At 35.3% G+C, this 12,872-nt stretch overlaps 1 protein-coding gene across 1 annotated transcript in view; it reads left to right on the top strand.

Moving 5' to 3' along the window:
• LOC110441551 (cyclin-dependent kinase 7-like) overlaps positions 1–7,104 on the top strand; it is a 16,935-nt gene extending 9,831 nt beyond the window's left edge. Inside the window, exons 10-11 of the mRNA XM_021484735.1 lie at positions 1,203–1,344; positions 2,070–7,104. Of these exons, the coding sequence (XP_021340410.1) occupies positions 1,203–1,344; positions 2,070–2,098 (171 nt within the window). The 3' untranslated portion in view covers positions 2,099–7,104. The remainder of the gene's footprint in view (positions 1–1,202; positions 1,345–2,069) is intronic.
• The last annotated feature ends 5,768 nt before the right edge of the window (positions 7,105–12,872 follow it).

The following is a 12,872-nucleotide window of genomic DNA, read 5'->3' on the forward strand; positions in this document are numbered from 1 at the left end:
CACAATAGAGATAACTTTATCAGCCACAATAGAGATAACTTTATCAGCCACAATAGAGATAACGTTATCAGTCACAATAGAGATAACTTTATCAGCAACAATAGAGATAACTTTATCAGCCACAATAGAGATAACTTCATCAGTCACAATAGAGATTACTTCATCAGTCAGAATAGAGATAACTTTATCAGCAACAATAGAGATAACTTTATCAGCCACAATAGAGATAACTTTATCAGTCACAACAGAGATAACTTTATCAGCCACAATAGAGATAACTTCATCAGCCACAATAGAGATAACTTTATCAACCACAATAGAGATAACTTTATCAGCCACAATAGAGATAACTTTTTCAGCCACAATAGAGATAACTTTATCAGTCACAATAGAGATAACTTTTTTTAGCCACAATAGAGATAACTTTATCAGCCACAATAGAGATAACTTTATCAGTCACAATAGAGATAACTTTTTTTAGCCACAATAGAGATAACTTTACCAGTCACAATAGAGATAACTTTATCAGTCACAATAGAGATAACTTTTTTTAGCCAGAATAGAGATAACTTTATCAGCCACAATAGAGATAACTTTATCAGTCACAATAGAGATAACTTTTTTTAGCCACAATAGAGATAACTTTATCAGCCACAATAGAGATAACTTTATCAGCCAGAATAGAGATAACTTTATCAGCAACAAGAGATAACTTTATCAGCCAGTGCCTTTTCTACCGAATAAAGCCAATGATTTCTGTTGGATAGTCTGAAGCTCTACCAGTTGAGCTAAAAGTGACCTCCCTATAGCCAAATTTGTAATAAGCACGTAACAGACATTCCATGGACGTACTCGACCTGCAGGGATAAACAATGATATAGGTCCATGCATGTTATGTAAACAGTGCCTGGGTTTGGGTAGGTCCAAGAGGGGTATTCAAAGAACATGACATTTAAAAAAAAATCATCATGTAGTAGAAAATCCATATATCCAATACCACAAAGGCATGTAAGATTCTGTTTCCTCCATATATCCAATACCTAAAAGGCATGTAATATTCTGTTTCCTCCATATATCCAATACCACAAAGGCATGTAAGATTCTGTTTCCAGTTGACCGATTGGTTGATACATTGTCATTATCAAATGTACACAATTTCCTGTGTACTCTGAGTTTCATTAAATCACACTGATTTTTTTCAGGCGTTACAGATGGACTACTTTATTATGAAGCCCCATGCCACTCCAGGCCACCTACTCCCTATGCCCGGCAGTAATAAAATTAAAGACCAGAACCAAATCGACAACAGATTCAGCCTCAAACGGAAACTACAGGGGGATACAGGTAAGCATAACAAGGAAGCAGATGTGAAAAAAGTCAGCATAGAAGAATAAGTTCTGGCATCACTGATGACATTTTTTCAGCAAAATAAAGGATTTTTTAAGTCAAAACAGACATTCCTTATGGCTTAACTATTACCTTAAATGTCTAGGGGCTCTTCATTTATTATTTCCTTCTGACTTTATTTGAATCAAATTTTCAATAAACTTTTGATTTCAATTGAGGATGATATGTAAATGCAGAAAAACTATGACTCCTTGCTTTGAAGTTAATTTGTTCAGTGAAGCTCAAGTGTTTAACCTGTTTCAAGGTTAGAAATACTGATGGGTATAGAATGTTCTGTTTGTAGTTGCGAGTGTGTGTCGGTCCTATCTTGATATTTCTTTCAATTTTACCACGGTATCCAGAGTAAGACTAGTTTTGTTTCGTAGTTCACAGGACTAGTTGAATGAATTATTTGCTAGTCTTACATCAGATGTTTATGACTGTAAGAACATAAAATAACAACTGCCATAAAGATATCATAAAATAACAACTGCCATAAAGATATGATGAAGTTTTAGGAAAAGTTTGATGCAATATAACAGTATTTTACACAGTTTACATAAAAGGAATATCTACTAGTTAGGACTATAGGACCTAGTGTTCGTGTCGAACCCTTGTAACAATGCATTGCTTATCATACTTATTACCAGGAATCCTAAACTGGACGTCTTGTTGTTTTACAGGTGGCTTAGTGAAGAGATTGGTGTTTTAGAGGAACATGGAGGGAAAATGCCTCAAATTGATGGAGTGATCTCAGTTGAAAGATATTGTTAAACAAGAAAACCAGGACTTCACTTCTTCGACAAATGTTTCTTTTCCTCAGGAAAGGACAAAAATTCAGTGTGAAAGATTTGAGGAAAAATTGTAATTAACTGATAGGTTAACTCATTCACCCCTGAAGACACATCTGAACTCTTCCAATTCAATGGTTGGAATAGTTCATTATGAAACTTCAGGGGGGAATGAGTTGATTGACATTTTGTTATAAGTGCAAAGTGTATAAGACAATGGAGAGTCATCCTCCATGAAAAGGGAGCAAAAGTTGAGTGAAATAATGATTTGACAGTACATAGAGACTGGATTGAGAGTGAGTGTGTGCCAAAGCATCATCCTTGTTGTTAATTCACTATTTATTACACTCATCACTTGTTGATCATTTCGTGCACACAACCCTTGTTACAGAGAGTCGGATGGAAACGTAGCTTGTTATATTTACCTTGTGACTACCGGTTGTAATGCCAGTATATCAGATGTCTGATGTTCATAAACAAGCAGTGTTTATATTCTTTGATCATGTTCATCTGACACCCCTGTTAATTCGTGAATTCAGATCCTCATAATTGTCAGAAATATAACAAACCACTGTATATTATACATGTTAAATTTTGTTTAAAATTCTTAAATATATATGAGAGAAAAAACAAAGCTATGGTGTCACTTGGTAGATATAATAAGTGGATATGGTAAATACAAGGTTATTCGGGCTCAGCCAAGACAAGATGAATGACATGGTCTTAAGCTTGCCCCAGTAAACTTGGTATTTGAGACACTTAAGAAAATCTTATGTAAGAGTTGTTTGTGAAAAGGAGAAAATGTTTCTATTATTATCATTTCTATGAAGGCATTATTACAAGTCCGTAGTTGTTAGAGGTCGTGGTTAGTTTGCATTGAAACTTTTTATTATTTTGTTATTTTATGTTCTGTGATTTTTTTTTTACAATCGTGTCTTCACCATACATGTAACTAAATGCTACGACATTCTGACCGCGGCAAAAACAAATGTTTTAGAATATTGTTGTGTTATCACTAATTGTTCAGTTCATTGTGTACACAGGGAATTTCAACTACCAATTGAATATTCTTTGGTAACAGAAGACATGATGCTCTTTATACATAAAACCTTGATACATTGTATTTAAGAACTTACTGAAAACAGGGAGTATCTTGTTTATGTCAGCATGGAGTACATTGTGACTAGTACATGTTTATGTCAGCATGGAGTACATTGTGACTAGTACATGTTTATGTCAGCATGGCGTTCATTGTGACTAGTACAAGTTTATGTCAGCATGGAGTACATTGTGACTAGTACATGTTTATGTCAGCATGGAGGACATTGTGACTAGTACATGTTTATGTCAGCATGGAGTACATTGTGACTAGTACATGTTTATTTCACGGACCACCTGACCAGTCACCACTTATCACCTGCCAGTAATGCATGTCCAATAATTTCTGTCATCAATACAGGAACCACAGGGGTCCAAATTGAAAAAACAAGTTCACTATAGGCAAGTATTCGGAGATTTATGTTAGGTGACAGTAGCCATAATTAGAATCCTCCTTAGGATCCGGAGTTGTAATTATTGTTTGGGGAATCATGTTGGAACACCTTAGATTTTACCTTTGATAAACATTATGGAATTGTAACCTTGGAGTAGTTATCTTTTAGTTTTGTAAGTTTCATATCAATTTAAATCATATTCAATTTCTAAATATTTTTTTTTTAAAAAGTTGCATCAAAAAAATGTCCAGAAATAGAAAATGATTCGATTGGAGGTACACAGACTCAGAAGTATGAACAATCTAGAACAAATGCTGTCAGTACTTAACAGCATTTCGCACCAAAAGATGTGACGTAATGTATAGAGTAAGAAGATTTACCCCAACCTTAATTTCCATGAGACATAGATATGGGTTCATTACCAGCACACATTTACAATACAACAGGTTTTACTGTGTGTGAGCAGCAGGTTAGTCAAAGTGTGTTATGTAAATAATTTGGAACTGTGCCATTGAATACCCTCATTACTACAATACTTTACAAATGATAAAATAGTTTGTGCTCCAACTGTGATGTAACTTGTATATTTATCAGCATCTGCCTGTTCAGAGCTCCGTTAATCTGTGACATGTTTCTTTTTCAAAATATGCAGTTTAGTTTTAAGTAGTTTATGAGAAAGTTTTGCACCAAGTTGATGTAATATGGATCAGATAATGGCCTTGAGTGTTATGTTTAATAGGAGGGTGACAGAAGCACTGTATAACTAGGAGGTAGACAATATCAGTACACCCCAGAACTAATCTAATGCACACAAAAAGTTGTTTGTTTATATGTCGACATTGTCATAGTATTAAAAGAAGCAAATTCCTGCTAAGATATTTTTTTAAATTCTCATATTTGGATTTTGATTTGTCTACTATTAAAGTCTAATGTAAAGCTATCATATTTTATTGTTAATATTTGCATATTTCAACTCAATAAAGACTCATACATATTAGTATTAATCAACCTGTTGGGAAGTTTATAATCTCGTACAAGCTTATTTCTAGACATTGTTCTCACTTGTGTTTGATATCTCTCTGCTAGGAACATAGTTCTGCTCCAGCTCAAAGTCTAAAGATTCTTACATAGTTTGGCCTTAGACCTACTGAATACAAGATGTTTACTGCGTAATGGTATATTTTGACATCAGATCTACTGAATACGGGTTGTCTAATTTTTAAAATAACGTTTACATATAAGTGAGTTATTTCCTGACATATATATATTATCCGTTTTCATACCCCTACTATTATTGTGCTTGCCTTTTTTCACTCTCACTTCCTTAGATCATTAATCCTTAACATCTGGTTAGCTTAAAAAAATGAAAATAACATTTACAAAATGCATTATATGCCCGATATACCATGTATATAAAAAGTTTCCAGTTGACCCGTGACCTTTACCTATTTCAGAAGTCAAATCGAACTTTCTCTCTGAATTTTGGAGTCAAACTTATGTCAGATTGACAGGTCTTGTTACTGGTCAAGGTTTGTTATCTGGAACCAATCAAATTCTATCATGAAAAGGTTAAAGGGTACAGAGTATGTATGTAATATCTTGGTTTTTAAGATGAATCAGCAGCCATATGGATTGTCCACATAAAGTCGCTGTTTAAAACCTGAATAGTTTAATGCAGACATTGCATAACAGTTGTACAAATTTATAACTAAAAACTTTCAGGCAACTGAAATGTAGATTATGCAAATCTACATCTCATAATCATTTATTTAAAAATTGACAATCTGTCGCAATGTATTGCTATAAAGATAAACTTAGAAATGATTTGGTAAACAAAAAGTGATTCAGCAATTTCATGTTTAGAAAATTCAACAATAATGGTCCATTTTCATGGATCTTATTTTTACTTTTCCTCTAACAAGTTCTCACGTTTTCATTGTACACGCACGAGTTATACACATGTAAGGGTTCACTGTCTACATACATTTTGCTGTTTTAAATCCTATGTTCTAGAGGAAGTAGAATTTATCAAAGTGAAAACATAGTGTTATAGAAAAATATCTGAAATATATAACTGACCTCAATTTTGTTTGACCTACTTCTCTTTATAAGACCAGAGTTTGCAGAATTTTATTGGAAATGTGGGATATGATAATTGGTGATAGCTTCGAGTTCATCACCGACCTGATATATAACTGGTTAGGATTTCAGTGTAAGAACTCAGAGACATACACTTTTGTGTTGATTTTAACCTCACTGTCACAATGATGCAATTTTTTTGTTATTTTCTTGACTATGCACCTTTGAAATGGGATTTTGTTAGTAGTTGCAGGTACAACCAGTATTGGTTTGCCTTGGTAGAATCTTGCCTCTAGAATGATATTATATCTTATACAGCTGATTAAAGTACCCTTTCTAATGTAGATTTAACCAATGGCAAACACTATGCTGTTAGTTTACACAAATATATTTATTTAGTTCCTATAAGAAAGATAGAAAATGTGCAAAATATCAAATCAGATATTCAAATTGCCCAGTATCATTGAAACTGTGGGTGAACACATTTTTATTTGCTGACATGTGATAAGCTTCTTTTGTTTTGGAACCTCCAATCTACAGATTGCCTATAATACAATATAACCAAATGTATACTTGTCACATATGGTGTCTTTGTAGGAAGAAAACAGATAAAAAGTGTGACATACTGATTTCAATCGGCGTTTTGACAACTCATTATGCTATGTCGTTCATGTGACTGTTGTATTGCACAGTTTAATTGGTCCTACATACAAAGAGAAAAGCAAAAAGTGTGTCCATTGAAAACCAGGGTATTGGATAAGAGTATTTTAATGCTGACGTGCAGTTAAGCTTTGACATATTAGGTAAACCTGTGTTAGAAGGTGTCTTAATTAGATTTGTTATAGTTTGTTTGTCATTGATTCATGCGAAATAAATGAAATATTGTTGTGCAATTAAGTATGTGTGAGAAAACACTTCGGTTAAGCATAAAGGATAAGAAAGCCTTCAATTACTCAGTAACTTTATTTTTATAAAACTGATCAATGAAAGAAGGGGTTTTTGCATGTATTCTGGTTAATACTTAATACATGTAATTTAACAAACTTTATCCAGGTTATCGATTTGTCAGAAGACATGTATAAGTCTTCTTGACAAACAAAATTTCACATATTAAATGAGTTAATAATGCATAACGAAAACAAAAATGCTTATGAATTTTCGTGAATGCAAATTTTAGAGAGCAGAAAGTATGTTTTTGTGGTTGTTTGTTTCAGGGATAAATAAGGTTGACCTGAGCGATGAGGCAATAAAGCTTCATCAATTACGTAGACTGTAACAATTCTCCCTTTAAACATACAAGCAAAACAAACGATGTATAAATGTGAGCAGAATCTAAATAAAACATGTTATCTAGAGTATCAAGCTTGACTGTAGTTTTTGGGAAGCTGTCTTGAGGATCTTGTTCTCATTTTGTGTCCCAGCTAATACATATAGATACTGATAACATATCTGGCATGTGTACAACAGACGCTCGATAGTCCTGCCACCTTATTTAACCAAAGACTCTGTCCCCCAGAAAACACTGCCACCTTATATAACCAAAGACTCTGTCCCCCAGAAAACACTGCCACCTTATTTAACCAAAGACTCTGTCCCCCAGAAAACCCAGCCACCTTATTTAACCAAATACTCTGTCCCCCAGAAAACCCTGCCATCTTATTTAACCAAAGACTCTGTCCCCCAGAAAGCCCTGCCATCTTATTTAACCAAATACTCTGTCCCCCAGAAAACCCAGCCATTTTTATTTAACCAAAGACTCCGTCCCCCAGAAAAACCATGCACCTTATTTAACCAAAGACTCTGTCCCCCAGAAAACCCTGCCATCTTATTTAACCAAAGACTCTGTCCCCCAGAAAACCCTGCAATCTTATTTAACCAAAGACTCTGTCCCCCAGAAAACCTTGCCACCTTATTTGACTAAAGACTCTGTCCCCTAGAAAACCCTGCCATCTTATTTAACAAAAGACTCTGTCCCCAAGAAAAACCTGCCATCTTATTTACACTGACTCGCTGTATGGTGCGACACCTAGCTAGGTTAGTTGTGACTGGATTAACGGAAACTCGAGTGTAGTAGAATCTGGTTAATATTTCCGGATCACTATGGTATCTGTTGCTCTTTCAGATATCTAGATTAATTTTAAAACAGAAATGTAATTATCAAATGAGGAACAAACGTGACAAAGTAAGACAAATTGCAATGCTACTTTGATGATCTGGTGACCTCCGCTAGTCTGGTAATTTTGGGTAACCTAGTGATCTAATTAAGTCGGGCTTCCCACCAATCTGATTAAAATCATCTGTTACATGGCTTCGCCGTTCAGGCGTAGTACGAAGTTAACGGAGCCTAACAGATGATTATAATCAGATTGGCTTCCCGCGGTATCCTTGACAGTTGAACCACATCAATTTTGATTCTAAATGTATTTTGATGGCAAAAGAGACAGATTACCAGAGGTAGTCCGATAAACACCTAAAGTAGCCATGTTTCCTATAATTTCCGTGACAGAATCAAATGGTACTGTTATTAAAGTCTGGTGACCTAAGGCAGCACAGAGTTTTGGAGTGACAACGCGATGGCTAATGTCACTCTTAGTTTAAATCAATTTTATTGCAACAAAAGACAAATGGATTGGACAAACGTTATTGCAACTTACTTACGTCCTTATATATATATACAAAATCAATGTGTCACGTAATAGCCTAAAACAAATATNTATATATATATATATATATATATATATATAAAATGTTAAAGATAGGATTAGGGACACCCAACGTATACTTTTTGAAATATGAATTAGGAGGGTTTTCTTGAGATCGCGTGTGTGATTTCCTAATCGAGTCGGCGTAAGTAGTATACTTATCCTATATGACCTAAGGAAGTCTGAATACCGGTACCCCTAATGGTCTGGTCGAGGGGAACCAAAAGCTGGCTATAGTCCTCAAGCAGATGCAAAGCGCACGAATATTTAAAAAAGAGTATTTGCAATTACTGAAAACCTATAGAGAGCCAATTCTACTCCCTCGCTATGTAATCTGTGATGTGACAAGTGTGTGGGGCCAGGTCAGTATCACAGGGACCTGAGAATGTGTTACAGCTATATTTGAATCTAACTTGTCTAAGGTGTTAAGGGTAATTTTACACGTTTTAGGGGTTTAGATCAACATTCGGTAGCAATGCCACCTCAATGATTCGTGTATATCATCATTGGGGTGTCATTGTTACCGAAAGTCGATCTAAACCCCTAAAACATGTAAGATTACTCTGAATACATTAGTTTAGGTCCAAATATAGCTGTAACAAATTATCAGGTCCCTTTTGTTAGTAGAAGTTCCGTCATTCTCTCCCCGACTGGCTCGGTCATTTCCGTGAAGAAGTCTGCACCGTAAGAAATGAGAGAGTTAACATACAGGGATGTTTTAGTTTTCAGACTAACACACGCGTATCGAGGACTTACTCACTGGGCAAGGTAAGTAGGACTGGGGCAGGGATATACTTATATATTTAAATATATGACAGGATTCTGATGAGACTTTGTAAATATTTGCATTTAGTCTAGTAGCATTTTCGCTGGCCACAACGAAGCAACACTTGGCTAGTGAAGATGGTCTAGTAGCGAAATCAGCCAGTAATTAATGAGCAGTCAGAAATATCTTTGGTTTTGATAATGCATGATTAATTGATTATTGGTAAAGGAGGGCAATTTCATGAATTTCCTTTACTCACCATAGAAATAGAGCGAACAAAAATGTGGAGAGAAAAAATGAAAGAAAATAACGTGAAAAACCCTACTCATTACGAAGCAGAAATTAATCAAAATGTCAGTTCACTTATAGATTTATTTTAATAAGCAGATATTAACACATTTCTTCTCGTTTGTGTTTTTGGTAAATTCCCTTTAATCTTAATAAAGATCGATGTTTGCGCATTCTGTTCTTGAATGCAGGTATGGCATTTCCAATGGTACTGTCACATGTTTGTCTCTAGTTTCGTTGTTCTTTTTATTTTCTCTGTATTTCCGTACACATTCCCTATTTTCCAATCTGATATCATTTATCTTTTTTTCCTTCTTAGCACTTTTAATGCGTTGGTTACGTTTTATCAATGCAAATATAGATATACATTCAGTATCAGCTTTTTAACACGTTTCTTTTCTTTTTCATAATATTCTTTGCGTTTTCTTATCCGAGTTTCTTCACACTTCTGTTTGTAATGCATGTAAACCCAAAGGTCAAATGTCTATCACGTTGTGTAATTTTCCATTCGATTCTGTTAGTTTACTTTTTTCCAAAATATTTTCGCGACTTCATTTGACATCCAATTTTAATCAAACTTGATGTCTTGTCAGATAATTATCCAGTTTTTCTTCTGTAATATCTATAATATTGTTTTGGCACATTGACTCATAGTGGTTAAATTCTGTGAAACGGGTAATTATATAAATATTACCAGAGACGTATAATAATGTATTATACGTCTCTGATATTACCAATAGAAGCGCAAGATAATTCCCTACCCGTGTGCAAAATTTCCATCAATTTTTTAATGAAAACGAAGCCATGAAATTTATTTTCGAAAAGCAAATTAACATGGAATAATTCTTCTTCAGATGAATACATGTAATCTACAGGCGGATTCTTCACGTGTTATAACCTGATCCTGACGTCACAATTGACGATGATATCAATCTGTCTGCTGTATCTTCGTAGTGACATCACTTCCATTTAGCTTTTGTTATTCTTGAAGCTTGTTATTTCTGTTCATATTCGTTTTTGCTCGAGCAGCAAGCAAGTTCCGGTTGTTGCAGATACCTGTGATTATGACGTGAGAGTTGACTAATGCAGAGTGTATGACGAGAACTTTTTCTATTTGGTACCTATTTTTTCATTGAATTCTCGAAAACGTTTGCGTGTGTCACCTCAATTTGAAATCCGAACAAATATGTATAACTAATTCCCTCGATTTTTATCAATTTGAATGAATTTTGTATTTGAAAACTATTTTCGGATCAACAAAATTGAAATTTATTGTACAGCACCGTGTCAAAAGTGTTTGCAGTTTCCCCAAATGCATTTTTATTTTTTCATTGGATTTTTCTGGGGCTAATTATAGCGCTATTAAAACCAAATTTCACAAACTGAAAGATTCGTTTCGTTGATATTTTAACAGTTGTGTTGACTGGTTTTCCTGATATGACAAGTTATTCAGATTAAATTGATTTTACTACGCCATTTTGTTTTTATCTTACAGCAGTGAATATATGTATCCGTGAATAATTCACAATATATTTGCAAATTATTCCACGGAAAAATTTGAAAGTCTTGTCTCTTTAAGAAGGTCCAATTTCATTTTATTGGTAAAATAATTGGGGAAAATTCAACGAAGATAGAGACGCATGAAAAAGACTGTAAATCAGCTCAGCAAATCGTGAGTACTTTAGGCACGAAGCCGTAGAAAGCTGTCGGAAGTCTGAAGTTATCAAGTACTGCAATGTTGTTATTTACAAATCCAAAAATGTCAGAAAACAAGCTCCCTCAGATATTGAACACTACACAGTACATTTTCAATGCTGGTTATTGTTCTCAAATACAAGACAGCCAAAGTCTTACCAAATGATACCTACTAAAATTGAACCAATACATCGTACAGTGCGCGTTTGCTATTTTCTTTTGTGCTTTTGGTTAAAATTGAGTTCTCCATTATCCTTTCTTTGTGCAACAAATAATGATGAATTTAAAAACAAAATGGAGCTAAAATAAATAAATCCTATCATATATGAAAGCTGACACAACATGCCATGATGATCAGATCGTTGTTTGACTTCTATCCATTTAGTAAATTTCATCTTTCGATTAAAAACGAAATGAACAGCATCGTTCGAGAACCAAAACCCCCAAATGGATCTGGATTTTCATCACTCAACTAGCTAAGCTAGTTCTCGACTTACCTAAAACATTTCCTCGCTCGTCTTCTTCTTTTATATTCCACTTAAGTCTTTTTCTATTTGAACTTTAAACTTATCTAACTTTTAGAAATGTCTGCCTCTTGTTCCTCAAAAGCAGACGATCATGAGGCTACATTATTTCTTAATTGTTGAATGCGCATGTCTACGGGAATGCGTCCCGATTGGCTGTTTCAGCCAATATGTCTAAATTAACATGTGCGTGCTTATATTAGGGCGGGATTAGCACGTGGGTTATTTGTGATTGGTTGGCTTTTCATCAGTGGGAATGTCATCTTACTTTGATTGGCAGGTCAGCGAGCCGAACGCTGATCCATTTCAGACGAAAACGAATCGTGTTTGTCACTTTCACTTTAATTGATATTGAAAGATGAATGGAAGTGATTAAAGCATTTATTGGATGAGAAAAACATATGTGTATATTATAAATACCAATTTAGGATAATTTCTTTGTTTTAGCAGAAAGTTACATTGGAATTGGTCTGCACTATATGAATAATATCATCAAATTATTGTTGTGATTGCAAAGATGCATAGGAATTATTTTCTTCTTGTATTAAAGTTTTTCCATTTCCAGTAGTATCAGGAGCCGTCAAAGAACTTTTGGGGGTTGAAAGAATAATATTGTATTGGTGTTCATGGAATTTTTTTTACATTTACTATACAAAGTGCATGATTGAACGGACTATTGTGAAAATTCATGCTGCTGCTTATACAGCCGTCACACCGGACTGGCGTCCCTACGGCGTCCCTACGGCGACCCAGGACGTGGAAGGGACGCCATGGACGCCGTAGGGTCGTGGTGAGAACGCATCAAGACGCCGTGGGGACCCCAAGGACGCCGAAGGTCGCAGAGCGACGGTGTTTACTTTGGACATGTTCAAAGTAAACGCCGAGGTTCGGCGTCCTGAGCGCGTCCTGGCTCAGGACGCCGTGGGATCGCCCTGAGGTCGCCATGGTCGCCGTAGCATCGCAGTAGGAACCCGAACAACGCCAAAGGAACGTAGTACAGACGTGGTAGAGTCGCCATGTAAACGCGGAGAAAAGGATCGGGGGAACCAATGGCGACCTTACTGCGTCCTTACCACGTCTATGGGGTTCTTACCACGACCCCATCACGTCTATGGCGTCCTTACCGCGATGTCAGGGCGGATATTTCG

This window comes from Mizuhopecten yessoensis, unplaced genomic scaffold, assembly GCF_002113885.1.
Source record: "Mizuhopecten yessoensis strain PY_sf001 unplaced genomic scaffold, ASM211388v2 scaffold1869, whole genome shotgun sequence".
NCBI lineage: Eukaryota > Metazoa > Mollusca > Bivalvia > Pectinida > Pectinidae > Mizuhopecten > Mizuhopecten yessoensis.